The following is a 26,222-nucleotide window of genomic DNA, read 5'->3' on the forward strand; positions in this document are numbered from 1 at the left end:
ATCACCTAGCATGTCCAACTCCAAGGACTATCCCAAAAAATGAAAGTGGTTGTTAAAATGGTTTTATATGTAGTCAGGGCCAAAATTTCTCACTGGTTGGATCAAGTTGGGAAATAAGATGTTGTATCACTTGAGGCTGACTTCACTTGAGGGCTGAATCCTAAGAAAAATATCCTAAATATAAAAGATATTTTTAGATGTTTGCTATTATTTTCCTTAGTGCGTTGGAAAATTACAACAAGGAACAAAAAAATGTCTATGTAAACTAAATGGCTATCGGAAAAAGGGATCTAGAAAAGATCATATAGAGAAGCTATAGCCAGCTATTAAAGGGTAGGTAGAAGAAAATACAAGTTTGCATTTTCTTTAATTAGCAGTAATGGTTTGTGAGAAGTAAACAAAAGAGCTACAAAATGGTATATAAAATACATCATTAGATTGATAATTATGTCCCAAATATGTATATGATATATTTCTCTTTTTGGTGGAGATTGAATTGAGGGTCTTGAATATACTACTTAAGTGTCTTAGCACTGAGTATAGTATATCCTAGCCTTCTTTTTACTTTTTAATTTTGAGCAAAGATTTTACTAAGTTAAAAGTCTGGACTTGAACTTACTCTGTAGCCCCAGGAATGCTCTGAACTGAATGCCCTCCTGCTCAAGTTCTCAAACAAGTATCTAGAATCATAGCCCATGCCACCAAGTTTGGCTAGTCATTTTTTATTGTATACCCTGTCCCCAAAAGAGGCAAAGAAAATGATCATCTTACCTGAAATCGCCCCATCTTAACAACACCAGCTCCTGAACTAGTTGCTGTGACATGACCTTCTGTGCCTTGAGAGAAACAAGAAGCAGGAAGACAAAAGCAAATTAACATCTCTTTATAGTTTTTTTTTTTTTTTTTTTTGCAATTTCACAAGTAATGTGACATTAAAGAATCCTTTCCTACCCTTAGACAACAAACTTATCTTTCTGTGTCAGTTTCCCAAGTATGTACAAAATTACAAGTGTGCAATCATCTACATAATATTTGTTTTTAAATTTTTCATTATTGCTATGGTTACTTTATGATGTGTGTATGTGAGTATGCTTGCATGTACAACAGCACAGTACAATGGCAGAAGACAACTTTCAGGAGTTAGTTCTCTATACAGGGTAGATCCTGGCAATAGAAAGGTTGTCAGGCTTGTGTGGCATTAAACCTTGAGTCAAATCACTAGGCAATATCAATTTTTTTGTCTTTAAACACACACACACATGTACATACAAAGAAAATTACATTTATTTATCTTATATGTGTACATGTGTGCATACTTGTATTCTCCAGAATGTGTGTAGAGGTCAGGATGTCAACTTGTGGCAGTTGGTTCTATTCTCGCAGCTTGTGAGTCTTAAACTCAAGTTGACAGGCTTAGCTTCTGCCTATGCAACCATCACCTTTCTTCCTATTTTTAAAGTTGTCTGAGAAAATAGTTTAGATCTACACACTCCAACTTTGATAGATGTTACTAACCCCATTGCCAGAGGCTTTTTCCATGAGGCCGAGAAATCCAACTGCTTATAACTTTTATATTTTTGTTATTATGTATTTTCATAGTGCATGCCTTTAATCCCAGCACTTGAGAGACAGAAGCAGGTAGATTTCAGTTCAAGGCCAGCCTGGTCTATAGACCAAGTTACAGAGATGTACAGAGAAACCCTGTCTCAATAACCCCCTTTAAAAAAATATTTTCCTATTCTTGTTTTTAAAACTTAATCTAAGACTACTGCTGCCTACTCTGGGTTGTACACCAAACTTATTAGTAACCTGTTTCACTGTATTAGTAAAATCTGTGACTAGTGGGACAAAGTTTGGTTTTGACCATTTTTAGAAATACATTTATTTTGCACATAGCCACGCTCATCTACTTACTATTATTAGTTGCTGTAAGGCTGGGTATAACAGAAGACTTAACAGACTGTGTGACTTGAAAAGCCATAATCTCAGCATCTGGCCTTTACAAAAAAGTTTCAGTTGGGCATGGTAGCACACATCAATAATTCTTACACTCTGAATGTTAAGAATCAGGAGTTCAGCTAATCTTTAGCTACATAGTAAGTTGCAGGGTACCCTAGGCTACATGGGACCCTTTCTAAAAAAACAAAACCAAACAAAAAGCCCCAAATGGTCCTAGCCTCTGCTCTAGATATTAGGGGTGGGAGGGTAGGGCAGGGGGAGAAGATAAATATTATGCTTAATTAGTTCAGGAGGTTTTATTATTTTTAGTGTGCCTTAATTATATAAAAAATAGGCTTACTGTACTTTCATACATATAACTTTATCATTTTTACAATATTTTATGATGTTTCATCTGTGATTTACTTAGAATTTTACCTTGGTCTAAAACTACTGTTCATCTTGGCATTATAAAGATGACTATATTAATTGACCAAACCATTTATCAAAATTTCTTATCTTGCCATGTGTGATAGTGGATAGTGCACACCTTTAATCCCAGCAGCAGAGGCAGAGGCAGAGGCAGAGGCAGAGGCAGAGGCAGAGGCAGAGGCAGAGGCAGAGGCAGAGGCAGAGGCAGAGGCAGAGGCAGAGGCAGAGGCAGAGGCAGAGGCAGAGGCAGAGGCAGAGGCAGAGGCAGAGGCAGAGGCAGAGGCAGAGGCAGAGGCAGAGGCAGAGGCAGAGGCAGAGGCAGAGGCAGAGGCAGAGGCAGAGGCAGAGGCAGAGGCAGAGGCAGAGGCAGAGGCAGAGGCAGAGGCAGAGGCAGAGGCAGAGGCAGAGGCAGAGGCAGAGGCAGAGGCAGAGGCAGAGGCAGAGGCAGAGGCAGAGGCAGAGGCAGAGGCAGAGGCAGAGGCAGAGGCAGAGGCAGAGGCAGAGGCAGAGGCAGAGGCAGAGGCAGAGGCAGGAGGATCTCTGTGAGTTGAGGTCAGCCTTGTCTACATAGTGAGTTTCAGGATAGTCAGGGCTATGTAGACACCCTGTGTGCAAAAAAACAAACTTTACTGGTTTAAAAAGCCAGCTTTTCAGATTTTACACGTTTCCCTGTTTTGTTTCTGAGACAAGGTCTGACACTGTATCCCATACTGGCTTGCAACTAATGGCAATCCTCCTGCCTTAGCTTTCTGAGTTCTGGGATTAGACCTAGTGCTTGTATTTTCTTTTATTTGGCACACCCTGTCACACACACTCCCAAGCCACAAGTGATGTAGACTGAACCCAAGGATTTGCGCCTGTAGATTTTATTCCCAGCCCAGAAGTACTTTGTTCATTTCTAGACTTTTTATACTGTTGTACTCATTTCTACTGTTTTTAATGAGAGCCAATTCAGAAGGTAATTGCTTTGAAAATAAAAATTATAATGTCTAAACTGATAAATTAAATACCTTAAATTTTTACCAATAAACAAATGTTATGTCCAGGCTTTTCCAGATAAACTATATTTCTATATAGTCAGTGTTACAAATCTTAATAGTTACCTGTAAATTGACTACTCTTAGCCTTTTCCCTACTTGAGACAGTGTACAGCTAGCTATGTAGCTAAGCTTGCTTTAGCTATGTTTCTCAGTATGGTCTTCTACTCAAAACTATCTTTTCCCTGCTGGGGCACACCACCACACCTGGGCTTGTAAATTGTAAATTTTTTGATAATAACAAAGAATCTCATTTTATAAAACCACACAATGTTTATTGCATGTACCTCTTTACCCTAATATAATCATTCAAGTTTCATGAGTCTACTAATATTTCCTACTTTAGAAATTAGTTAGCAATGTTCTTCAGTCATGAAACCATATAAATGTTCTTATATATAAGTCAAAAGTGCAACAATGTATCTTTTAAATTGTAAATTGTATTATCATTTACAGGTACAATTGGGTTCAATAAAACGAAAGGATAAAGGAGGCATCTCACCATCCTTTTGAAGCTGAGTTCCTGCTTCTGTAACTGTTGTTGAAGACACCGTAGACAAAGGCTGCAAAACACATACACACAGATACCATAGAATCTTCAGTTTTAATCATTCTGACAAGTTTTGTTTTGTTACCTTTCATCTCATCTATGTAAAATGGGAGCGATAGTATATATGAAGAAATACTGGGTTTTTTTCCCCCCTTTCCTTTTTTCTTTTACAACCTAAAGGTTTGATATAGAAAGGCAGCTTTTAGGGGAAAAAACAAAACAAAACAAAACAAAAAAACAAAACAAAACACTGAACCTTAACTCTTTACTACTGTTCTCTTAGCTTTTTTTTTTTTTTTTTTTTAAATTTATTTGTTGTATGTATATGAGTACACTGTAGCTGTCCTCAGACACACCAAAAGAGGGTATCAGATCCCACTACAGATGGTTGTGAGCCACCATGTGGTTGCTAGGAATTAAACTCAGGACCTCTGGAAGAGTAGTCGGTGCTCTTAACCCCCGAGACATCTTCAGCCCCATTCTCTTAGTTTTCGGGAAGAAAAAAAAAAAAAAAAAGAAGATTAAAATTATTTTTATTTATGTATATGTGTACAGATGCCAGGAGAGGCCAGAAAAATGCATTAGATTCCCTGAAGGTTGAATTACAAGTAACTGTGAGCTGCTAGAGTAGGGGTACCGGGAACTGAACTTTCCAAGAATTCTGTTTTCTCCTAGAGTTCGGTCTTCTCCAAGAGCAGCAAATATACTTGATTGCTAAGTCATCTTTCCAGTGCCTCTCACAGGATATTTAAACAGTATAGCTTAGATATTTATTGGGGAAAAAGTTTTTTTTTTTGAAGCAGGGTTTCTCTGTGTAGCCCTGGCTGTCTTGGAACTCACTCTGTAGACCAGGCTGGCCTTGAATTCAGGAATCCACCTGCCTCTGCCTCCTGAGTGCTGGGATTTAAAGGCTTGTGCCATCAGTGCCTGGCTGTAAACTAGATCTTTTTGTTTGTCAAGACAGAGTTTCTCTGTGTAGCCTTGGCTGTCCTGAAATTTGCTCTGTAGACCAGGTTGGCCTTGAACTCAGAGATAGATGTGCACTACCACTGGCTGGACGGTAGTTTTAATAAAAATATTTTCACAGGGGTTTAACCTCTTCCAAAGCCAAAGCACAAAATTGGTAAGCTTGAGCTACAATATAATTTGCTGAGAGGTAAAGAAATAAAACACAACAAGCATCTCTTTCATTAATCTGTGTCATTCTGTTGATAAGGGCTCTGAATAGGAATTAAGATAAAAATCATCTAGATTACAGTTTGTGCTAGAAAACAATTTGAAGAGGGTTTTTTTTTTTTTCTTTTAAATTTTATTTTTTATTTATTAAATCACAGCTTTAAAAACTTACACCAACTGCAGATGTCACTGTAATAGTCTCTGGACTAAGTGTTCTTCTCAACTGAGCATCAAGATCTTCTAGTGGTTGCTGGGACTAAGCAAAAAACAGTTAAATTGCTGTAAATTGTTTAGCACCTTCAGAGTCACTATATAACTAATTTATACAGAATAAATCATTTTATGCTTTAGATCACAACATTTGTTGAAATACTGAATATGAAGTCAGTATAATGTAGTAATATCATCTATCAAGTTGTCAGTCTATATATCCTTAGGAAATTCAAGTACATTTATGCTTTTGTAGTTTCAGAATCATTTTATCTTCTATGTTTAATGTTAGTGATTTTACTGTTTTCTATATGAAAATACATTCTGTAAAGTCTATCAGAATCTACTGTTAGATTATACATCCTCCTCCTTCCTTCCTTTCCTTCCTTCCCTCCTCCTCCTCCTTCTTTTTCCTCCCTCTCCCCCCCACACCCCCCCTCTCTCAAGATAGGGCTTCTCTGTATAGCTTTGGCTGTCCTGGAACTCACTCTGTAGACCAGGCTGGCCTCGAACTCAGAAATCCACCTGTCTCTGCCCCTGCTGGGATTAAAGGCGTGCACCACCACTGCCCAGCTTACATCCATTCTCTATAGTTTTTGGGCTTTTTTTTTTTTTTTTTCTCCTGTGTATCAGGCTATCCTTCAACTTGCAGTGATCTTCCTGGCTCAGTCTCCTGAGTCCTTTTACTGCTATGTCTGGCTCTTTCTCGGCCTTCATACATCTTTCTGAGAACTGCTCTCTAAATAAGAGATAACATTAATACATCCTGTCACTATCAGGAGATATTTTTCTTTGCTTCAGCTCTTAAGATGTGTACTTACTTTTGTTCATTAACAGCATCAAGGAGGTTCTATGTACCACTAGTGTACATCTCAAATACCTTTACTACACTCTAATCCTGCTTCTATCTAACCTTGTTTTTCTTTTCTGTAAGCAGGCTTTTATCCAGTAACTTCACACATTTTTCATTATACTTTTACCTTCCCTCAGAAATCTAGAGGCTGACTTGTGTCTTGCTATGCTTCCCAGCTTAGTTTCAAATTTCTGGATTCAAGTGAATGGTGCCAGGCCTCTGAATACATATTTCCAAGAACCAGGCTAAAAGAATACATTCCTAATTATAAGCTTTATCATTACACATCCTTTTCTCCTAAACCTTTTATGGTTTGGCTAGTAGAGTCTATTTTCTGTTAAGAGTTAAGACTCCTTATCCTATCATGTTCTATTGAAAAACAGGATCAAATACGTAAGAATAAATGCATACTGGGCTTCTCATGTAAGCAATTTGTCATGCTTTTCTTAAACATAATTTAAAAATGAATTACAAGTATCATTTCAAATTTATTTGCTGTTTTATGTCAGAAGCTTTTTCATGTTTACAAGGGATTCAGAACTGCTTTCTTGATGAGAATGCAATTAAATGTATTGGTAACATTCGTAGGAAAAGTAACTTAAATACTGTAAGTATGACCATGCTGTACTTCAACTATTTCACTAATGAAAAAAAAAATGATAAAATCCATAAGGAAAAGCTTGTAAGCCCCAAAGGAAAGCTGTTCCAGTTACCCATGTGGTTTCCACCCTTTTCCCACTGGGAATGGTCTTGCTATATATAGGCCAACCTACTTTTTTTTTTTTTTTTATTAAACTTTCAAAGTCAGTTTATTTGTGTGTGCCTGCGGTGCTGTGGTGGGCAGCACTTACATACATTATGTGTGCAGAAGCTTGAGGTTATTATCAAGTGTGTTCTTTGGTTGCTTTCCACCTTATATATTGAGGCAGGGTGTCTCATTGGAATCCAGAGCTCATCATTTGACAAGTATGGCTAGATACAGTTTATTATTTACTTATTTGTTTGAGGCAGGGTCTCACTATATAGCCCTGGATGGCCTGAAACTAGCAGACCCACTTGGATATTGGGATTAAAGGTATGTGCCATCATGGCAGGCCTGCCAAATATATAGTTTAAAAGAATGCTATTACTAATTCAGAGCCAAAATGAGCTGGAAGCCAAAATAAATAATGCAATGGAGAATTTACACAAACTTAGTGAAGAAAAGCAGGGGCATAGAAAATAATTTGTTAAGTTAGTGGCACCTGAATTAGAGAAGGTCCGGGAAAAGGTGGTAGCTGTTCACAGGGTACAGTATCAGGACCCACTGACGGCACCTATAACAATGAAGGAAAATTCAAATGCATGAGCTACCATTGGTAAAATATATTTACTAAGAAAATTAATTCGAAAGCTGAAGAATGACACTAAAATGTGTCTACTTATGGCATACTTCTATCATTTACGTTACATTCTTCAGTCTGTCTTAAAGGACAACATATCCAAAGACACTATTACGACAGTTACAATGAAACAACTATGAAAGAAACAATAAAATACAATGAAAAAGGAAATAAAAGGAACAAATTCCTTAAGTAGATAAGAGGTACAGTTAGGGACTGAAGAGATAGCTTAGCAGTTAAGAGCACTGGCTGCTCTTGCAGAGGACTCAAATTTTGTTCCTAGAATCGACATAGAGGCTCAAAAATCTAGTTCTGGGGGATCTGATGCCCTCTCCTGACTTTGGTGAGCATCAGGCATAAAGTGCCAAAAAAAAAAAAAAAAAAAAAAAAAAAAAAAAAAAAAAAAAAAAACCCATCAACAATTTTTTGAAGCTGCTCATATAAGAAAAATAAGACATTTCAAAGAAAACAAGCAGATTTAGAAATAATCAAGGGTCAAGATTGATAACAAAGGCATAAAATTATATTATTGCAGAAAGAAAGAGGATGAAGATATCAGAATGAGAGGAACTCTGCAACAGCATAATTAAATACATTCTAGTTATTTGATTTCTAGAATGATATTTCCTCTTCCATTATTAAAACTTTTATCAACTTTCAACTTTATTTACTTATTGATTTATTTACTTATTTAATGTGTACCAGTACATTGTCGCTCTCTTCAGACACATCAGAAGAGGGCATGAGACCCCATTACAGATGGCTATGAGCCAACATGTGGTTGTTAGGAATTGAACTCAGGACCTCTAGAAGTTAACCACTGAACAATCTCTCCAGCCCAGCTTCAACTTTTTATTAACTCCAAATTTTATGGAATCTACAATAAGGAATATTCATTTTCAACTAAAAGATGATAAACTATTTCCTTGTTGGTAGATACATTTTGTTTCCTTTTGGGATATAGAATTCTTTAATATCTATGAATCCAGTAGAAAAAAAACTTTCCTTCTTTTAAACAGAGATTTATATTGTTAAACTATTTATATCTATGTATGTCTTTGTGGGGGTTTGCGCATTCTGAATGCAGTTGCCTGCAGAAGCCAGAAGAGGTCAAATCCCTTATAGGTGGTGTGGTTATTAGTCTCCTACACATGGGTTCTCTGAAAGCAGTGTGTGCTCTTAAATGCTGGGCCCTTCTCTTCTTTTTTCTTTTTTTCTTTTCTTTCTTTCTTTCTTTTTTTTTTTTTTTTTGAACCAAAGCCTCATTTTATAGTCAAGGCTGGCCTTGAACTCATTGTAGTGCCCAGGCTCTCCTGGAAATTGTAACTGTTTCTGTCTTCAAGTGCTGGAATAATAGACATGAAGCCGAAGACCCAGGGGAATTTTACTTGACCATTATTTATTTTACCTGATAATTCTACATTCTAAGAAAATTATTCAACATAACCTAAAAGTCTAGCCACATTTAATGAAGAGAACATTCTTGTGTTAACTGTACTTATATCTAAAACTGCTGTCACTGAGTGACGAGTTTATATGCCAAGAACCTTCATGACTTGCAAGACTCAGATGAAAATATGTAATTACTAAGGGAGGGGAGGAAATAAAAGTAGTCATATTTATTTAGTCATTTTATGATGAATCTTACCACAGTCTTAGTTAAAGATGGCTTTGGGGGAGTTGTTCCCGGTTTTGCTCCTGTTGCAGTGCTGACTGGGGCTGAAGCATGTGTGCTTGGGGTAGAAACCTGCCCAGGTGTGCCCACTGGCATAACTGGCATGCCAGCTACTCCTAATGGTAAATTGGTTGGTGGCAAGCAAGTACTTGTAGTGGAAGTCATGAGTTTACTTGGTACTACAGCAGTGGTAGGGATGCCCGGTGTGGTAATCGTCTCTACTACTAAAGGTGTCTCTAGAGAGACAGAAGTATGCTGAGTTCCAGATGAGCTGTGTTCACTAAAGAGAGATCTCAGCTTTTCCTCCAGAGTCTTTATATCATCGATCCCAGGAGCTTTGGATTGGGTATCAGCATCCATTTCAGGACAGTGTGTGTGAGGCTGGTTGGGAAGCAGAGCTGGTTGAGGCTGACTATGAATAAGTGTTTGCTGTACAGCAGGCACATTAGCAACAGGTTGTACCAAGGGTGGAATATTAGGTACTTGGGGTAATAAAGGTGTAGAAGTAGGTACTGCTGGTTGGGAGAGGACAGGTGTAGAAGCTATAGCTGATGAGATGACTAAAGGATGAACCATGCCAGGCTGAGAAACAGAACTAGACACTGCTGTTCCAGAGGAGGAAGAAGAGGATGGTGCACAAAAGGACAAACCCAATCCTGCTGTACTACTGTGAGATGCCTTGTCTAGTGAGTGTGCACTAACCACCACTGTTTCAGCTAGAGTAGGAGCAGAGGTGCTGCTACTAAGTGGAAGGGATGGCTGTGAAGCCATGCCTGGGAATGGAGTGGTAGTAGAGACTGATGTCACTATGGCTACCCCAGCAGTATTACTTGCTACCTGTTGCAATAATATAGTTGGAGGCTTAGCATTTGGGGCCACCACGCTACCCACTGTAGTAGCTGTAGTTGTGGAAAATGTTCCAGAAGGAAAGCTGCCTGTACTAGAAGCAATGCTTCCAGACATGGAAGCCTGAACTGGCTGGGATGTTGTAGACACAGTGACCACTGCAGGTACTGTAGAACTTGAAACTGCACTGGAAGGTGTTGGTGACTCAGACACAGACAACGTGGTGAGACCACCTGAAGCTACCACACCTGTGCTGGTGGTAACTCCTGCAATGACTTTTTCAGTGGGCAGTGCAGCCTCAGACTGCATCACTGATGTGGAAATGTCATTAAGAGGGCTGCTTGTTATAGGGACTGATACTGATGGTGTGGATGCTGCTACAGTTTGGACACCAGCAATACTAGCCAAAAAGGGAGAAAATGTTGGTCCTGTGTGATTAAAATTTGGAGGTGCTGTATTGGGTCCTTCGGTAATCTGACCATGTTTCAGTTCAGAAAAGGCCTGCTGGAGACTGAGGGATGAAGCAGAATGAGATAAGTTCATTCCAGGGCCCTGAGATGTAGAGGCCACAACTAGAAAAGAAAACAAAAATAAAAACAGTAAAGTAGTAGTATGACCTAGTAAGGTAGCTTATGAGTACATAATCTTGAAAACCATCAAACATAAGTCTAACCTGAAAACAAAAAACTTATCTCTAAATACAGAAACACACTATTGTATAGGTTCTATTTAGCACACCTGGTCCTTTATGGTCTGCTGTCTTATTTTTTTCTTTCTTTCTTTTTTTTTTTTCTTTTTGAAGACAAGAGTGTCACACAGCCACCCAGGCTGACCTCAAACTCCTCACCACCCCCCTTCCCTGTCTCCTGAGCAACGAAATCTTATGCTTGTGTCATGTCCAACTCTAAATTTTATTTCAACACTCTCTATTATAATTTATTTCCCTCTTCTGTTACTTTATTATTACTTTTAATTTTCTACTTTTTATTTAATCATGAATTATAGCTTCATCAAGCTTCCAACATATCAGAGATGCTGTGAGATTTACTAAAGCATGGCTGAATCATTCTTACCTGGATCTGATATTTCATTGGTGAAAACTTTCGATTCTCGTAACCTACTTTCTGGTACAGGACTCACTATAAACCGTCTTCCAGCAGAATGAACAACTTGTGTTAAAGAACTGGTAGGAACACCTGAACAAAACAAATCATTGAAATTCATATATATTTTGTAAATGAATAAAGCCTCGAGATTTCATTACCAGCACACACAACTCATTGTCAAAAAAAGCTTACCTATTTGTTGTGGCATGGAAGATACAGCAATTGGTTGCTTGAACTCTCCTTCTAATTTCTACAATAAGCAAAAGTAAAACTCTTCTCAAATGCAACCTCCATGATTATGCAAAGCAAATTGTCACATTTGATGAGAACATAAATGTTCATTCTCAGTCACAAGGGTAATATGTTATCAGTGGATATTCTGCTTCGCAAAGTAAGCAGTAGACAACTATTTTAAATAAATAGAACTAACTATAGGTATGGTGAACTTACCTGAGAACCTGCAAAGCCATAGTCATCCTTTCCTTGCAGACTCTCCAATCCCTGGTCACCCTCAGGCTCCACACTGACATCCTCACTTAACATTTCATCTGCCTTTTCAATAATTTCCCGCACCTGAGCCACAAAAGACTCTCTCTCTATTGCTAGAATGAAGTCATTGTTCACCTATAAGAAACAGGATATCAATCTTATTAGTACATTTTTAAGCTTTACTATCCAATTCATTCAACTACTATTTCATTTTTTATGACTTCAATCTGTACATCAGCTGTACTATGTACTTGGTATTTAAAATACTTTCCTTTATAAGACACTGAACACATACACAGCTACATCTTAGACAAAAGCTATCTCTAAATCACATAATCATGGGTTGGGTATGCTAGTTTTAAAACAGGAATTATAATTTATTGTCAAAATGAAAGTGAATGACAAAATACTACATGGTTACCTAGAACATGTACTTAAGACTAAATACTATGGAAAAATGTGGAATTCCAAATGGAGACATACCATAATTGTTGCTATCTCTTCAGGGTTGTCACCATCTAGGTCAAATTTAAATGTAACCATTTTCCGATTATGAGTCTCCAACTGACATTCTACTACTCGGTCTCCTTTATTTGAAACCTAAAAAGAGAAAGATAATTCATATTCTGATTTATTACAGAATTTGAGAAGTCATCTTGAAATTCCTTGAATATGTGTGTGTGTGTGTATGAGAGAGAGAGAGAGAGAGAGAGAGAGAGAGAGAGAGAGAGAGAGAGAGAGAGAGAGAGAGAGAGATTCTCTGTGTAGCTATCCTGGAACTCAGAGATCTGCCTACCTCTCCCTGTCAAAGATTAAAGGCGTGTGCCACCGCCCTCGGCCATTCCTTGAATCTTCAACTGGCTAAAGACATTTGTGAGAAGATCTTAGCCCTTGAGCTCCTTTCATCTTCCATTAGCAAAAGCACCTAGTCTTTTTTTTCTACTAGTTAAGACTCTATAGATCTAGGTGCAACCTAGCTAGGTGCAACAAAAAGAAATGTGATATTCAATTAAAAGAGATTGTGTATATATTAAATAAAAAGTTGCTATAAAATTATACATAAAGATAAGGTATTTTTATTTTAACGAAGTGAGTGGTTTAGATCTCATGATTTCTAAAACTAAAAGTGCTAAAACTCTTTAAACAAAACAAAAGTCACAAATCAATATTTACATTTAAAATCCTCAGTTTCGGGCGAGAAGTCTTTTCATGCCGAGAGCGACTTCTCACAGATTTTCGACAATGACGTTTTGTTGTCCTCCCTTCATGCCTCCCACTGGATGACGGAGCATTCTCGTTGCCATCACTCATACCGGAAGCAACGTCTGAATGTGCACTTTGAGGGGGGAAAATCATGTATAGTAAGATTTAAAGGTCTATTATTCTGAAGTTTCATATCATCCTGTCTACTACTCAAAGGAGTGTTTTAGTTTACTTACCTGTCTACAGAGGAAACCAATGGAACAGGCTGAGTAGGTTGTGACTGTGTTATTGAAGTTTGTTCTGGAGGAGCAGCCTGAGAGACTCCCTGAGTACTCTGTGGATTGAAAGGATAATTCAACTCTTGGCAGGCAGGCAGGCATGCATGCATATATATATATATGAAATAATCATCCAACAATCCTAAGACATTCCCTTTTCTTTTTCTTGTTACCCCGCTATAATTCCTAGAAGCAGTGAAGCTACTAGTAATTCTTAATATTCAAAATCTAAAAACAGTGTGCTTACATTTTGAAAGTTGCTAGTTTCTAGTAGACTGTTGGTGTGAAGTCAGCCAACCTATTTGCTAGGCATTGTGAAACTACAATTTGCCATGCAGCCAGCATCTTAACAGAGTGTGCAATAGGACAGGTAGAGCAAAGTGCAGAGATGAATTCAGAATTGTATCCTAGTAGGACAAAACTGACTGCTGGGAGCACAGCAAGATAAGATACTCTTATAAACTGCTAATGGCAAAAGTCTGTGGAAGAACAATGGCTAATGCACTAGCTAGAGAAGTGAAGTGCTAATAGTGTTAATCTTCTCTAAGGCAAACTCACTTCCCAACAGAACAGCCAGTGGCAACAAGGCCCCCACATTGGCATTTCACTCTGCTGTAAGACAAAGTCATTTAGAAGTTAGTTTAACAGTCTCCAAATGTGTTTTAAATAAGGGGAGCCTGTTTTTCCTTTGCTATTTTAATCCCATGTTCATAGATGTTTTCTATATAAACATGCAGTAATTCCATTTACCTCCAGAACTGCTTGCTGGGAGGATGTAGTGGGGGGTTGTTGCGTTAAACTCACTGCTGGTTGGGACACTTGAACCTGGCCTCCTACACTGCCCATAGGAACCAAAGGAGTTGATTCCACATAAGGCTGCACTACTGTAGGAAAGTAACCTTGGGTGGCCAATGCTTCTGTCGGCATAGGAGGGGCTAGGACTGTAGAATGGATGCAAACAGAAGCCACGTTGGAAGAGGGAGCAATATTTGAATCTCCTGGGTATTGTGGTGGCAGTCGAGATGGGAAGCCCTGTGACAGAAACGAGGAAGGTGAGTTAGTGCAGGTTGGAACATCAAATTAGCAAATCAGTAGACGAGGAGGCGGAGGGGGAAAAAAGCACAAAGCAAAGGACAGTGTCCCACTTTCTAATAATTTAAAGATCATTTTCAAAATGAACTGGCAGTTATCCTAGAGGGTGGCACTCTTTCAATCATACTTTAAACTGCCTAATTTCCCCTTGTAGAGACAAACAATGTAGAACTTAGGGAATTAATTCCTCACAGAAAGGATCTACAACAATCTTACATGAAAGAATGCAAAAAAAAATTCCCAGGTATCAGTCATATTATCTCATGGAAACCCTCTAAATCTAAACCCTGAACTTTCTGTTAGTACCACGATGCCTGCTCTCTTTACTCATCTATCTATAAAGGAGCAGCCTGGTAGATTTTACTAACCATACATCCAGGGTTATCTAGCTTACTGTGAATACTGAGTTAACTTTTCTTCTAAGTCATGTCATGTAAGAAATCATTTGATAACATTATCCCATTAGGTTTTTTGAGACAGGGACTTACTATATAGCCCTGGCTGACCTAGAATAGGCTAGCCTTGAACTTACAGAGATCTGCTACTAGCCTCTACCCAACAAGCCTTGGGATCAAAGGCACACACTACTATGCCCAGACTTCCTTTTTTTTTTTTTTTTTAAAGAATTTTGCTACTTTTATTTTTTCTAGTTTAGATTTGTTATTGTTACTGACACTCAACTAGTACAATTCTCAAGTTCTTAATGATCTTCCATTAAAATCAAACACTCTAATGGCCTCTGATTTGCTGGCTAACACAATACCTGGTACAGAACATCTCCAGAGGGAAGTGGACCCTCAGCAGCTTGTCCAAGGTTAGCTGGTATTCCCATGGACTGAACTGTTGTTGGCTGTAGGATCTGTGGGTGAACCTGACTCTGCAGCTGATTCACAGGCTGCAGAAGGGTTGGAAGCTGATTAGGAACTACAGTTGATCCCCCTGGGATTGAAGATGCTGTAGCAGATGAAGCCAAGGTGAGCAGAGGCTGATTAATGCCAGCAGCCATTGTTATAGGAACAGATGAGAAACCTGTCTGCACCGTGGACACATGAGGAGTCGATATGGGAATTTGAGAGACAGGATACTGTGGGAGTAAAGAAGTAGGAATTGGCTGTCCCATAGGAAGGAAATGAGCACCAGAGTGGACTGGAACAACTGAGGGTTGTGTTGAAACTGGGATGTGAGGTTCACCTTGGACAGTTGGTACTGTCTGGGAAACTGGAAGCTGGGAAGGTAAAGAAAAACAAAACAAGACTTTTTTTTTTTTTTTAAAGCAAAGCTGCCAAAAGCAAGATTTATATATTAGCCAAGAAGAAGAAAACCAAAACCCTGAATACATTAGTATAAATTAACAAGCCACATAAGAATTAAAAAGAACAGGAAAAACAAATATACTAATAAAGTGTCTAACATCTCCAAACATTTTGTTGTAGAAAAATATGGTAGTGTTTAATTGTTGGCAATAAAAATAGGGCCTTTTCACAAGCAAGGATTTCTCCCTCTCTCCTTTCCTTTTTATTATTTTGATTTTGAGTATCACTATATAGCTGAGGCTTTCCTAGAGCTTACTTTGGTCTAGACTGGACTTAAAATTCTAGGTTCTCCTGCCCCCACCTCCCAAGTGCTAAGATTCCAGATATGTACAACAACACACAGTTTTCTGTTTGTTTTTTTTTTTTTAGCAGCATTACCGTATGTGTGCATATGTTTCACACGCCATAATCCACTGGCATGTTTGCTATAACCTAATCTCTGACAGCTATTATAGTAATTAAACATAAATTTCTTTGCCGTGGGACTAGATTTCACCAGTATTACATCTCAGCTTTTAAAATATGAAACAGCTCTATAAAAATGGGTATAATTAACACAATTCACTGATTCTAGGGTGTTATCCACTATTTAACATCTGAGAAATTGGGATATATGTAGAAATTAGAAGGCTGTGTTAGTATTTACTTTGTGGTAAATAAAACAATAGTGCATCCACAGTTGATACTGTTTTAATTCTAAGATATGATAATACATTATCATTAAATTATTATCATATATCATTAAATATATTATCATAAAATTAATTTACACATATATGATACATAAATGAAGATGATAAAGGTTATTCATAAGAATAACTTTCTACAGGGTACATTCCAAGTGACTAGAAAAAACCACCACCACCACCACCACCACCACCGAAGAACAACCAAAATAATCCTCCAAACAAATAAAACAAAAATCCACAAAGGTTTGTTTTTTGGCGAGAGGGGTGGGGAGGAGATTGGGGAGCTTGTGGGGCTGTGTGTGAGTAGGTGGGTAGGTATAGCTTGAACTTTTTAACCACCTGCCTGAGGAATCTCAGATGTGTCAACATTCCCATCTTGTAATGGGTAATCCTGGCTGTCAACTTTAATTGGATTTAGGAATAAAGTAGGAGGACTGGAGAAATGGCTCAGTGGTCAAGAGCACTGACTGCTCTTCCAGAGGTTCTTTCAGTTCAATTCCCAGCAACCACATCTGTACCACATCTGCTCACAACCATCTGTAATGGGATCCAGTGTCCTCTTCTGGTGTGTCTGTAGAGAGCAACCGTGTACTCATACATACATACATCTTTTAAAATGCAATAAAAAAGAATAAAGTAGGAGATTAGTAATATATGTCTCTTCAGTATGTCTCCGAGAGCATTTCCAGAGACAACTAGATCATAAGGATTCTGACCTCTGATGAATTCATACCTTGAATGGACTAAAAAGCAGAGGAACTGTGGAGGGTGGGGTTTAGTTATAGGTAATGGGTAGGTAGGGCTTTGAAAGATATATTTGGCTTTAACCTCTTTTCTATGTTCCTTGGTGACCATATGGTAAATAGTTTCTTATAGCATAACCCTTATTCCATCCCTTGCTACAGGCCTAAAAGCAATACAGCCTGCCAATCATGGATGGACTGAAACCTCGGAAACTACACAAGAAGAAAAAAGATTCCTTTCTTACAATCATTTTCTACTTATTTGTTAGTAATGAGAAGCTAATTAATACAATGATTAGTATCTGTAGGCTGTGAGGGAGAAAATACTGAAGTTTACATGGAAATAAAACATAGTGGTAAATCTGGAATATCTGGATACAGCTGACACATTTCTAGAGAATGCCACAGGTTAAGTTACCAAAGCATCTCCATCTAACCCATTAATTTCAATACTTGTAACTACTTTATACCTATAAACCTATTATTTCATATTTCACATTGTCATCAGCATATACTGATTTACAATAAATACAGGTGTATGATGGCTATGATTTCTATTCCATTTTAACAGATCCTTCACTTTTGAAGAGAAGGTAAAACCTGTAAGGAAGGGACAAGGTACTTCTCTTCAGAAATTTGAGTTTACCTGTGTTCCAGCTGACACTTGAGGCTGACTAACTGGCTGGGCAGTAGTGCCTTCACTGGAAGATGCTGCTTGTGAAAGTGAATACTGTACTGCCTGTTGAGGAGGAGCAGTTGGCTGTATTCCCTGCTGTTAAGAATAAAATACAATGTTTCAGATTTTTTAAAAAAGATTCATGTATTTACCATTGTTCTCTTCAGACACACCAGAGGAGGGCTTCAGATCCCATTACAGATGGTTGTGAGCCACCATGTGGTTGCTGGGAATTGAACTCAGGTCCTTTGGAAGAGCAGTTAGTGCTCTTAACTGCTGAGCCATCTCTCCAGCCCATGTTTCAGATTTTTTCAGAGAGAGATTTTGCTATGCTGCCTAAGTTAAAGTGGCCCCCCTCCCCCAAGGACAAGGTAATATAACATAGCTGTGGAACTCACAGAGTCTGCCTGCCCCTGTCACCATAGGAACTGCAGGCAAGCTCTATCACCCTCAGCAGCTGTTGGCTTTTAAACACAGGCTACAGGAATGACATTAAGACTATAAAACGAACTAATCCAATGCTTTCTTCTGGCCTCCATGGGCACTGAGAGACATACAATCTTTCAGTTTTTAAACACTAACACAAAAGTAAAACACACACACACACACACACACACACAAACACACACGTTTTTAAAGTTAAATGTAAATGCTACTATTTCTATTTATTCTCAACAGGCGGCCACTATGGGTTTTCTCAGTTTTCCCATTTTTATTTTTGGTTGAAACAAAGTAAAAACAAACCTATAGCCAATGATGTTACTAATTAACATTTCGGTAGGGTTTTTTTGGGGGGGTGGTGGTGAAGTACTTAAATATATTTCAACTAATAACCCTGTCTTATTTAGGGTCAACTACTGTTGTGATCAAATACTATGACCAAAAGCAATTTGGGAGGAAAGGGTTTAGTTTACACTTCCATATCACTGTCTACATTTGAAGGAAGTCAGGACAGGGAACTCAAACAGGGCGGGAACCTGAGTCAGGAGCTGATGCAGAGGCCATGGAAGTGCTCTGCTTACTGGCTTGCCCAGCCTGCTTTCTTAACAGAAGCCAGCACTAGCAGCCCAGGGCTGACAGCAGCCACCACAGGCTGTGCCCTACTACATCAATTACTAACTAAGACAGTGCAAATGCCCTACAGGCTTGCCTACAGCTGGATTTTAAAGAAGCAGTTTCTCAATAGAAACTCCCTCCTACTTGATGACTCTAGCTTGTGTTAAGTTGAAGTAAAAGTAGCCAGCACAAAACCTTTGTCTTGATATATCCAGTACAATTATTTGGCTGCTACCTGTATAAAGGTATGCTATTTATTCAGTTATGTAGATAATCACCTTGGATTTTTATATATCTGGAAATATCTTTGTTCTTACAAAATTATTTTGTATCTTCCAATTAAAACTACCAAATTTTAAAAGCACCAAAATACACTAGTCTTACTCAACCATTCCTGAGAAGTTTATTTTTGTTTGATGATACTAAGGATTGAACTCAGGACCTTTCTTGGGCAAGTTATCTCTGAACATAAGAAACACCCAACTGCCGGGCAGTGGTGGTGCACGCCTTTAATCCCAGCACTTGGGAGGCAGAGGCAGGCGGATTTCTGAGTTCCAGGACAGCCTGGTCTACAGAGTGAGTTCCAGGACAGCCAGGGCTACACAGAGAAACCCTGTCTTGAAAAACAGGAAAAAAAACCCAAAACAACAAAAACAAAAAACAAACAAACAAACAAAAAAACACCACCCAACCTTTAACATTTATTTTTTTGTATGTGTGCCTGCCACAGAACCATGTGGAAATGATAAGGCAGGCTTTTCTACAATGAGGATTCCAGAGATTGAACTCAGGTGTTCACAAACGGCAGCAATTGCCTTTACCTGTTTTAGATCATCTTAGCAGTCCTTTACAAGTGTTTAATGAAATGAAAATTCTCTTTACATAAAAGGTATTTATATAAAGGTATATCATACACATGTAGATGTAAATACATGTGTGTGAGCACATGTATGGAATCCAAAGGTATTATTTCTTAGAAGATGTCTCTCACTGGGACTTGGGGCTTGCCAATTAGGCTAGGATGGTTGACCCAAAAGCCCCAAGAACTTCAGAGTCTGCATTTCCTCAATGCTGCTACTCTATGTATTCCTACCAGGACTGTACTTTAGGCATGTGTCTTGATATACACAGCTCATTCCAACTTTCAAAACAAGCATAACTAATGAATGGTGATTCAATTAAAAACTTTGCTGAGAAAATAGTGTAGGTGGGCATGGGGGCATGTATCTCCAATTCTATGGCATATCTAGAACATTAGACAATTTCCTTACTTCTTTTACTAAAAGAAACCCCCAAACCAGGAGACCATTCTGGCCAATTTACACCTATTTATATTTTAAGGAATATAAAAAAATTCTCTATAATTACCTAACTCATTGAATTATAGCTTAAATATAGCTAAGTAAGATGGTAGGCATATAAAAATACTAATTTGAAAACTAAACCATAGCCTCATACTTTTCAAATGTAAGACACATAAGCACCTTTATTTTTACCAGAGTTGTATTACAGGTCCTTTGGTAGTTTTCTGGTATAACACTGTAAATCCCCTTACCCACAACACTTTAAAAGAATGTGCATACCTCCGTGTGTATGTGTGAACACACATGTTCATTGAATATATTCATGCCATTTCTGATAGGTACACTGGGATTACTTGTGCTACTGTGTTCAACTTTTATGTGCGTTCCCGTTTCATAGATATGAACGCAGGTAATAAAGTTCGTTTAGCAAGCACTTTTACCTGTAGCTGAACTTCAAATGTCACAGTATTAGTTCTGTGTATTTTTGTTTTGTGACATTTTAAAATATAAATTTACACTCATGTAACCTTGGTATGAGCTCCTAAAGTAATCTTTAAACAAATAATACAGAACTTGAGAAAATATTAAGTAGGATCAAAATCAGGCCATCATGCTTTGGTGGCGTGGGCCTTTTGTCCACTGAGCCATCTAGCTGGCTCAGCATATTTTTTCACTTGTTTTATTCTATTTTATAAGTTGTTTTCTAGTTGTTCAAAATAAAGGAGAGAGAGAGCTTGGTAACTGAGAAAGGTTTCTATAATGTAGTTTTGTTTGTTTTTTTTTTCTGAGATAGGGTTATCACCATATAAAAGTCTAGGCTGGTCTTCAACTCTCTTTATACCTCTGGCTGGACAAACCCATAATCTTCCTGCCACAGCATCTGGAATGCGCACATTACATGTATGTACTATCATACCCAGCAATTCACCAGCAACAAATAAATTTGAGAAATCTGAGGAAAAACCTTTGGGCATATGGTATTTCCTGTGGCTCTCCCATTCCCATTAAGAATCAAGGCTCACATAAAAATTTTGACTGTCAATTCTTTCCTGAAGGTATTCCTTAACAAATCTATCTTCTAATTAATTAAAATTGGATTAAGCTAACTCAAAGACGTGTGTGAAACATGTACACACACACGCACACACACACACACACACACACACACACACACACACAAATGGAAGAAAATGTTAAAATAGAAAAGATCTACCTTAAACCAAACTGAAGGTTTCTTTTATCTGTCCCATACTTTTCTAATGTTGTTCCTTTTATATGGTCTAAATTGCAATCCTTCCACCCTTGGCCTGGAATATGCTTTATTCTTATACCAAAGTCTGACTTATAACTAACTGGGGCCCAACATATCTCTTCCAAAAACCTTCTTGATATACCCCTTCCAACCAGGAAAACATCTTTTTCTGCCTTTTAGAAACACAACAGGGCAGCAGTGAAATGGTGAGCTGTGGAGTAAGATTTAAGTATTCTTACCTCTTAGAAGCTGTCTGTATGTTTGAGAAAGTTTTTCCAAACTTCTCCAGATTTTAGCTTTCCCATCAGTAAAATGGAAAGAATGATGTCTACCTTTACATAAACATTTTATCATATGATCACATTATTTAGGTTCCCTCAGAGCCAATCATGGCTAGTCCATCTTAACTCATTGTCAGAAAATAGACAAAACTGTTTAGTTGGGAATGTTGAGGAGTAAAGGAATATTTAAAAAAAAAAAAAAAAAAAACTTTTTTTGTTTTTTAAATGAACTTACTATTCCTCATTTAAGATAACTGACAGGTATGTCAATAATACCCTTAGAGTACTGTTTTTGAGAACTGGTACATTTGGTAAGCCAAAAGGATATCTCATCTGCTTCTGCACATTCACATTGGCTAATAACCAATATATCAGCCAAATAGTGATTACTAAAATTATGCTTTGCTTAGACTTGCCTCGTGAAAACCAGTTCAAATGGCTTTTATTGACTGGTAGAGCATAGTTGCATGAAACTATAAATGAACACAACCCTCAGGTTGAACAGAAGAGTATGAATATCTGAAGGCTTTGTACATGCTTTTATGGAAGATATATTTATCTTTCTCACAACCTTCTTTATAGATATAAAGATTAGGAGGCACCACATTAATATAAAGCACACCATTTTAAAGCTTACTTTTATTTCTGTATATCTCCATACAAGTGTATACATGTGTGGGCAGGTGACTAAAACGGCCAGAAGAGGTTGGTGGATGCCCTAGAGCTGGAGTTACAGGGAGTTGTAAGCCACCTGACATGAGAACTGAACTTAATCTTCAGAAGACCATTAAGCTCTTTCAACTGCTGAGGCCTATCCATATCTAGCCTCCCCATCATAACTCTTGATGAAATCAAAGGAAAACAACAACAACAACAAAAAACTATGGGAAAACACTTATCATTTACTATGTTCCAAAAAGCCACAGATAAACAAAAACTAAATTCAGATAAGGTGTGCCTCTTTCCTTATTGTAAGGAAACTGTTACCAACAAGATATAGGTCTTTTTCTTCTTTGCATGCATAAAACCTAGTAACAGATAACAGTTTCCTTTTTTCTTTTTTCTTTTTTTTTTGAGACGGGGGTTTCTCTGTGTCAACAGAACTTGGTCTGTAGACCAGACTGCCTCAAACTTTCAGATATCCACCAGCCTCTTCCTCCTGAATGCTGAGGTTAACAACTTCATATCCACTGCACTAACTGATTTAATAAAACAAAAAAACTCAAAAAAACAAAAACAAAAAAAACAAAAAAAACAAAAAACCAACCCCTCCCAAAACAAAAAACCTGATAAAGCTTGAATTTTAATTATTTTTCACTTCCTTAATATCTGAAATTCTAGAAAAGTAAAATATACTAGACTACATACACCTTTTATATAAACTGTCTTCATAATTTTGATTCTAGTCAACTTAAAATGTGCTGAAGTATCTAAAATAAAGACAAAAGAAAAATTAATTTTAATGGTAATATCACTGCATTTTCTTAACTACTGGAATTATTTAGCACTTTCTCATTTATTTTTTTTTAAGATTGTTCAAATTTATTTCTATTTATTCTGACAGTTTCATATTTTCAGTCATTTTCACTATTAACCTTTCTTTTCCTCCCTCCTTCTGTAGAAATCTTTTTCCCAAGAAATCTCCCTTCTGTTTTCAGGTAGGGGTGTAGGGGTGTAGAGGGGTGTGTGTGTGTGTGTGTGAGAGAGAGAGACAGACAGATTCACTTAGTTTAAATAACATTGCTTGTATTAGCATAGGAGATTATTTACTAGAACATGGAACAGTTTTTGAAGAAAAATGATAAGCCTTCCTGCCCCCACAGCAATCCTTAGCTACTAGAAGCCAAGATTTCTATAATAGTGAGCTTTTCCCTAAATAGTTACAGTTTTGTTATCCAACAGATTGCATCATCGGCTACCAGACTTGGCTACCAGAATGGATGAATTTAAGGAAGCAGAGGAGCTTTTTCTCTTCTACATTGGTGGCTTGTTTTCACATGTGATATTTATTTTATATCGTCTAAAGGAAAGGTGGGTCTCATGAGCTATTTTTCCCTTTTCTAAGAGTGCAACTGACTATGTAGTCTGAAACTCAGAAATCTGCTTTAAGCTTCCTAAATGCTGGCAGAGGTATACATCATTACATTCAAACATATTATTAATTATTTTAACCTAACATTTATAATATTATGTTCGTGAATCCCCAAACATTTTTTGAGGTTGAACTTGGTTTATTTCTTTTTCCTTCATTTGGTAGTATTTATATGTATGGACAAATGTAAATATACATGTATATTTAAGACAACTGACATACTTCTTTACAGAAGAAAAAACAGCGCACATACTTCAATGTTTTTCTTTTACTGGTGTTGGCCTATGTGAAACGTAAGCCAGGTTGGCTCATGCTTGTAATTCTTGCACTTGGAGGGCAGAGGCAAGAAGACAGAGAATTCAACACCAGTTTGGGATATATCATAAAAGGTGACTCCAAAAGCCTGAAAGTGATTAGAACACATTACAGTGCTTCCATTATTAACCAGCTTTACATAACTTGTAATTGATTCTCACTAGGGGTTGTAGAATAAAATTTATTGATGTTGGTAAAAAAATTTTTTTTAACTTCTTGAATTTAAACATAATTATAGACGAATTCAAGGATTTGTTTGGAAGAAATATTAGGAGCAATATAAGGTCTACAATCCCTGGTCAAAACTTTTTTTTAAAAGATGGGATGTTGGTCACTGAGTAAATATGGGTATGACAGAAATAATTAATTTCTTCTGTATAAAGAACTTCAAAGTTACCTGTATAAATGTTGTTTGTCTGTGTACTACATACATGCCTGATGCCCAGAGGTCAAAAATGGGCATCTCATCCTTTGAAACACTACTTATGGAGGGAATGGTTTAAAGTCAGTGTGTGTGTGTGTGTGTGTGTGTGTGTGTGTGTGTGTGTGTGTTAGGAACTGAAACACGGTTGGCTGGGAGAGCATCCAAGAATCTTAACCACTTTTTTTTTTTTTGAACTAGGTGTGTTAAGGCATAATCGATGTGTGTTGTGAAAAGGAGGTACATGTGGAGAAAAGGCATTGGATCCCCTAGAGCTAGAATTTCAGACAGTCATCTATGGATACTATCAGGTGAACGATGGAAAATCAAACACCAGTCTTCTGTAAGACTATCAAGTTTTCCTAACAAGGCACCTCTCAGCCCTAATAAATGTTATTCTATTGTTGTGTGTATACTGTTTGTGTTTTGGGGGAGACTCAAGTACATGCCATAGTGTATTCGTAGAAACTAGAGGACAACTCTGTGGTATTAGTTCTCTCCTTCCATGTATATGTGGGTCCCAGGGACTGAACAAGTCTTTAGGGGTGCACAACAAGCACTTTACCTGCTGAGCCATCTAACTTGCGATTTAATCTCCATTAAGATCAAGTAACCAAGGCCAGGCGGTGGTGGCACACGCCTTTAATCCCAGCACTTGAGAGGCAGAGCCAGGCAGATTTCTGAGTTTGAGGCCAGCCTGGTCTACAGAGTGAGTTCCAGGACAGCCAGGGGTATACAGAGAAACAAAAACAAAACAAAAACCCCCCACCAAGATCAAGTAACCATATGTTCACATATTGTATTAAAAGAAGCCATTTATAATAAAAATGAAAATATTTGTTTCGAAAATTAGAACCAGAAGTCACTTTACAATATGGTGGTTAAAAACTATTTAGCCAAGGAACTATTATTAATGAACTAGCTTATCATATACATAGATAGGTATAAATTTTGTTTGAAATAACTAATTAATAAATTGTGCCAAAAAGAATGATTTTCTTGCAAACAAAAGTCTGTTAATAAAAGCACTAATAAATTATAGATATTTAATTTTAAGATTATCAGTTTTATTAATCTCTTTGGTTCTTTTTTAAGCTCATGTTTGGTACTCAGATCTTTTGGGACATAAACCTCCCAAGGTCAAAAGTAAAATTTAAAAAACAAACAAAAAACCAAAAAAACAAAAACCAAAACTTCCTACAGTAGTTGTTCTTTATGTTTTCTTAAAATGTTTTGCCTGTATGTATATATGTGTTTAGCATGAATGCTTAATTCTTGAGGAGGCCACAAGAGGGTACTGGATTCCTTAGAATTAGTTACAGATGTTTGTTAGCCACCATGTGGGTCCTGGGAACTGAACCTAGGTCCTTTGGAAGAATAGTACATGCTCTTAACTAGGGAGCTATCTCAAAAAAAAAGTTCTTTAGGTTTTCATTCAGACCCTCTTGTACAAAATCTGATACTATATTTCACATATTAATAAATAAAAACAAGTTCATGATCCAAGGCATGTACCATGAGAAGCTGAAGTGACAAAAATGTTCTTTAAAAAAAAAAAAAAAGATAAGGATTCTTTCAATAGGCATGGCTGTGCTGGAATATGCTCTGTAGACCATGTATAACATGAATCTAACATTCAACTCAGATTCACCTGCCTCTGCTTCCCAGGTGATAAATGCTCTTACATGGACAAGTCATAAACATAAGTAGAAACAAAGATATTCTTTGTATAGCTTACTTTATGCATAAAATAACAATTTTTCTTTCTTTCTTTCTTTTTTTTTTTTTTTTTATGATTTATTATGTATAGTGC

The 26,222-nt window shown here is 37.4% G+C and overlaps 1 protein-coding gene across 18 annotated transcripts in view; it reads right to left on the reverse strand.

The window, feature by feature from the left end:
• The window catches only part of Wnk1 (WNK lysine deficient protein kinase 1), a 124,255-nt gene that overhangs the window by 15,199 nt on the left and 82,834 nt on the right, over nucleotides 1–26,222 (reverse strand). For 8 of the 18 annotated variants that reach the window (XM_034511982.2, XM_034511981.2, XM_076940444.1 and 5 more), the window contains exons 10-23: nucleotides 17,659–17,784; nucleotides 15,031–15,492; nucleotides 13,926–14,207; nucleotides 13,134–13,231; nucleotides 12,868–13,030; nucleotides 12,178–12,294; nucleotides 11,656–11,829; nucleotides 11,398–11,455; nucleotides 11,173–11,295; nucleotides 9,227–10,671; nucleotides 7,441–7,512; nucleotides 5,306–5,389; nucleotides 3,910–3,970; nucleotides 772–836 (exon numbers count right to left, since the gene is read on the reverse strand). In XM_034511982.2, coding sequence (XP_034367873.1) covers nucleotides 772–836; nucleotides 3,910–3,970; nucleotides 5,306–5,389; nucleotides 7,441–7,512; nucleotides 9,227–10,671; nucleotides 11,173–11,295; nucleotides 11,398–11,455; nucleotides 11,656–11,829; nucleotides 12,178–12,294; nucleotides 12,868–13,030; nucleotides 13,134–13,231; nucleotides 13,926–14,207; nucleotides 15,031–15,492; nucleotides 17,659–17,784 — 3,330 coding nt within the window. The remainder of the gene's footprint in view (nucleotides 1–771; nucleotides 837–3,909; nucleotides 3,971–5,305; nucleotides 5,390–7,440; nucleotides 7,513–9,226; nucleotides 10,672–11,172; nucleotides 11,296–11,397; nucleotides 11,456–11,655; nucleotides 11,830–12,177; nucleotides 12,295–12,867; nucleotides 13,031–13,133; nucleotides 13,232–13,925; nucleotides 14,208–15,030; nucleotides 15,493–17,658; nucleotides 17,785–26,222) is intronic. The other 10 variants (XM_034511988.2, XM_076940448.1, XM_034511985.2 and 7 more) reach the window with 7 other exon arrangements.

The sequence above is a fragment of the Arvicanthis niloticus genome, chromosome 9, assembly GCF_011762505.2.
Source record: "Arvicanthis niloticus isolate mArvNil1 chromosome 9, mArvNil1.pat.X, whole genome shotgun sequence".
In the NCBI taxonomy this organism is placed as follows: domain Eukaryota; kingdom Metazoa; phylum Chordata; class Mammalia; order Rodentia; family Muridae; genus Arvicanthis; species Arvicanthis niloticus.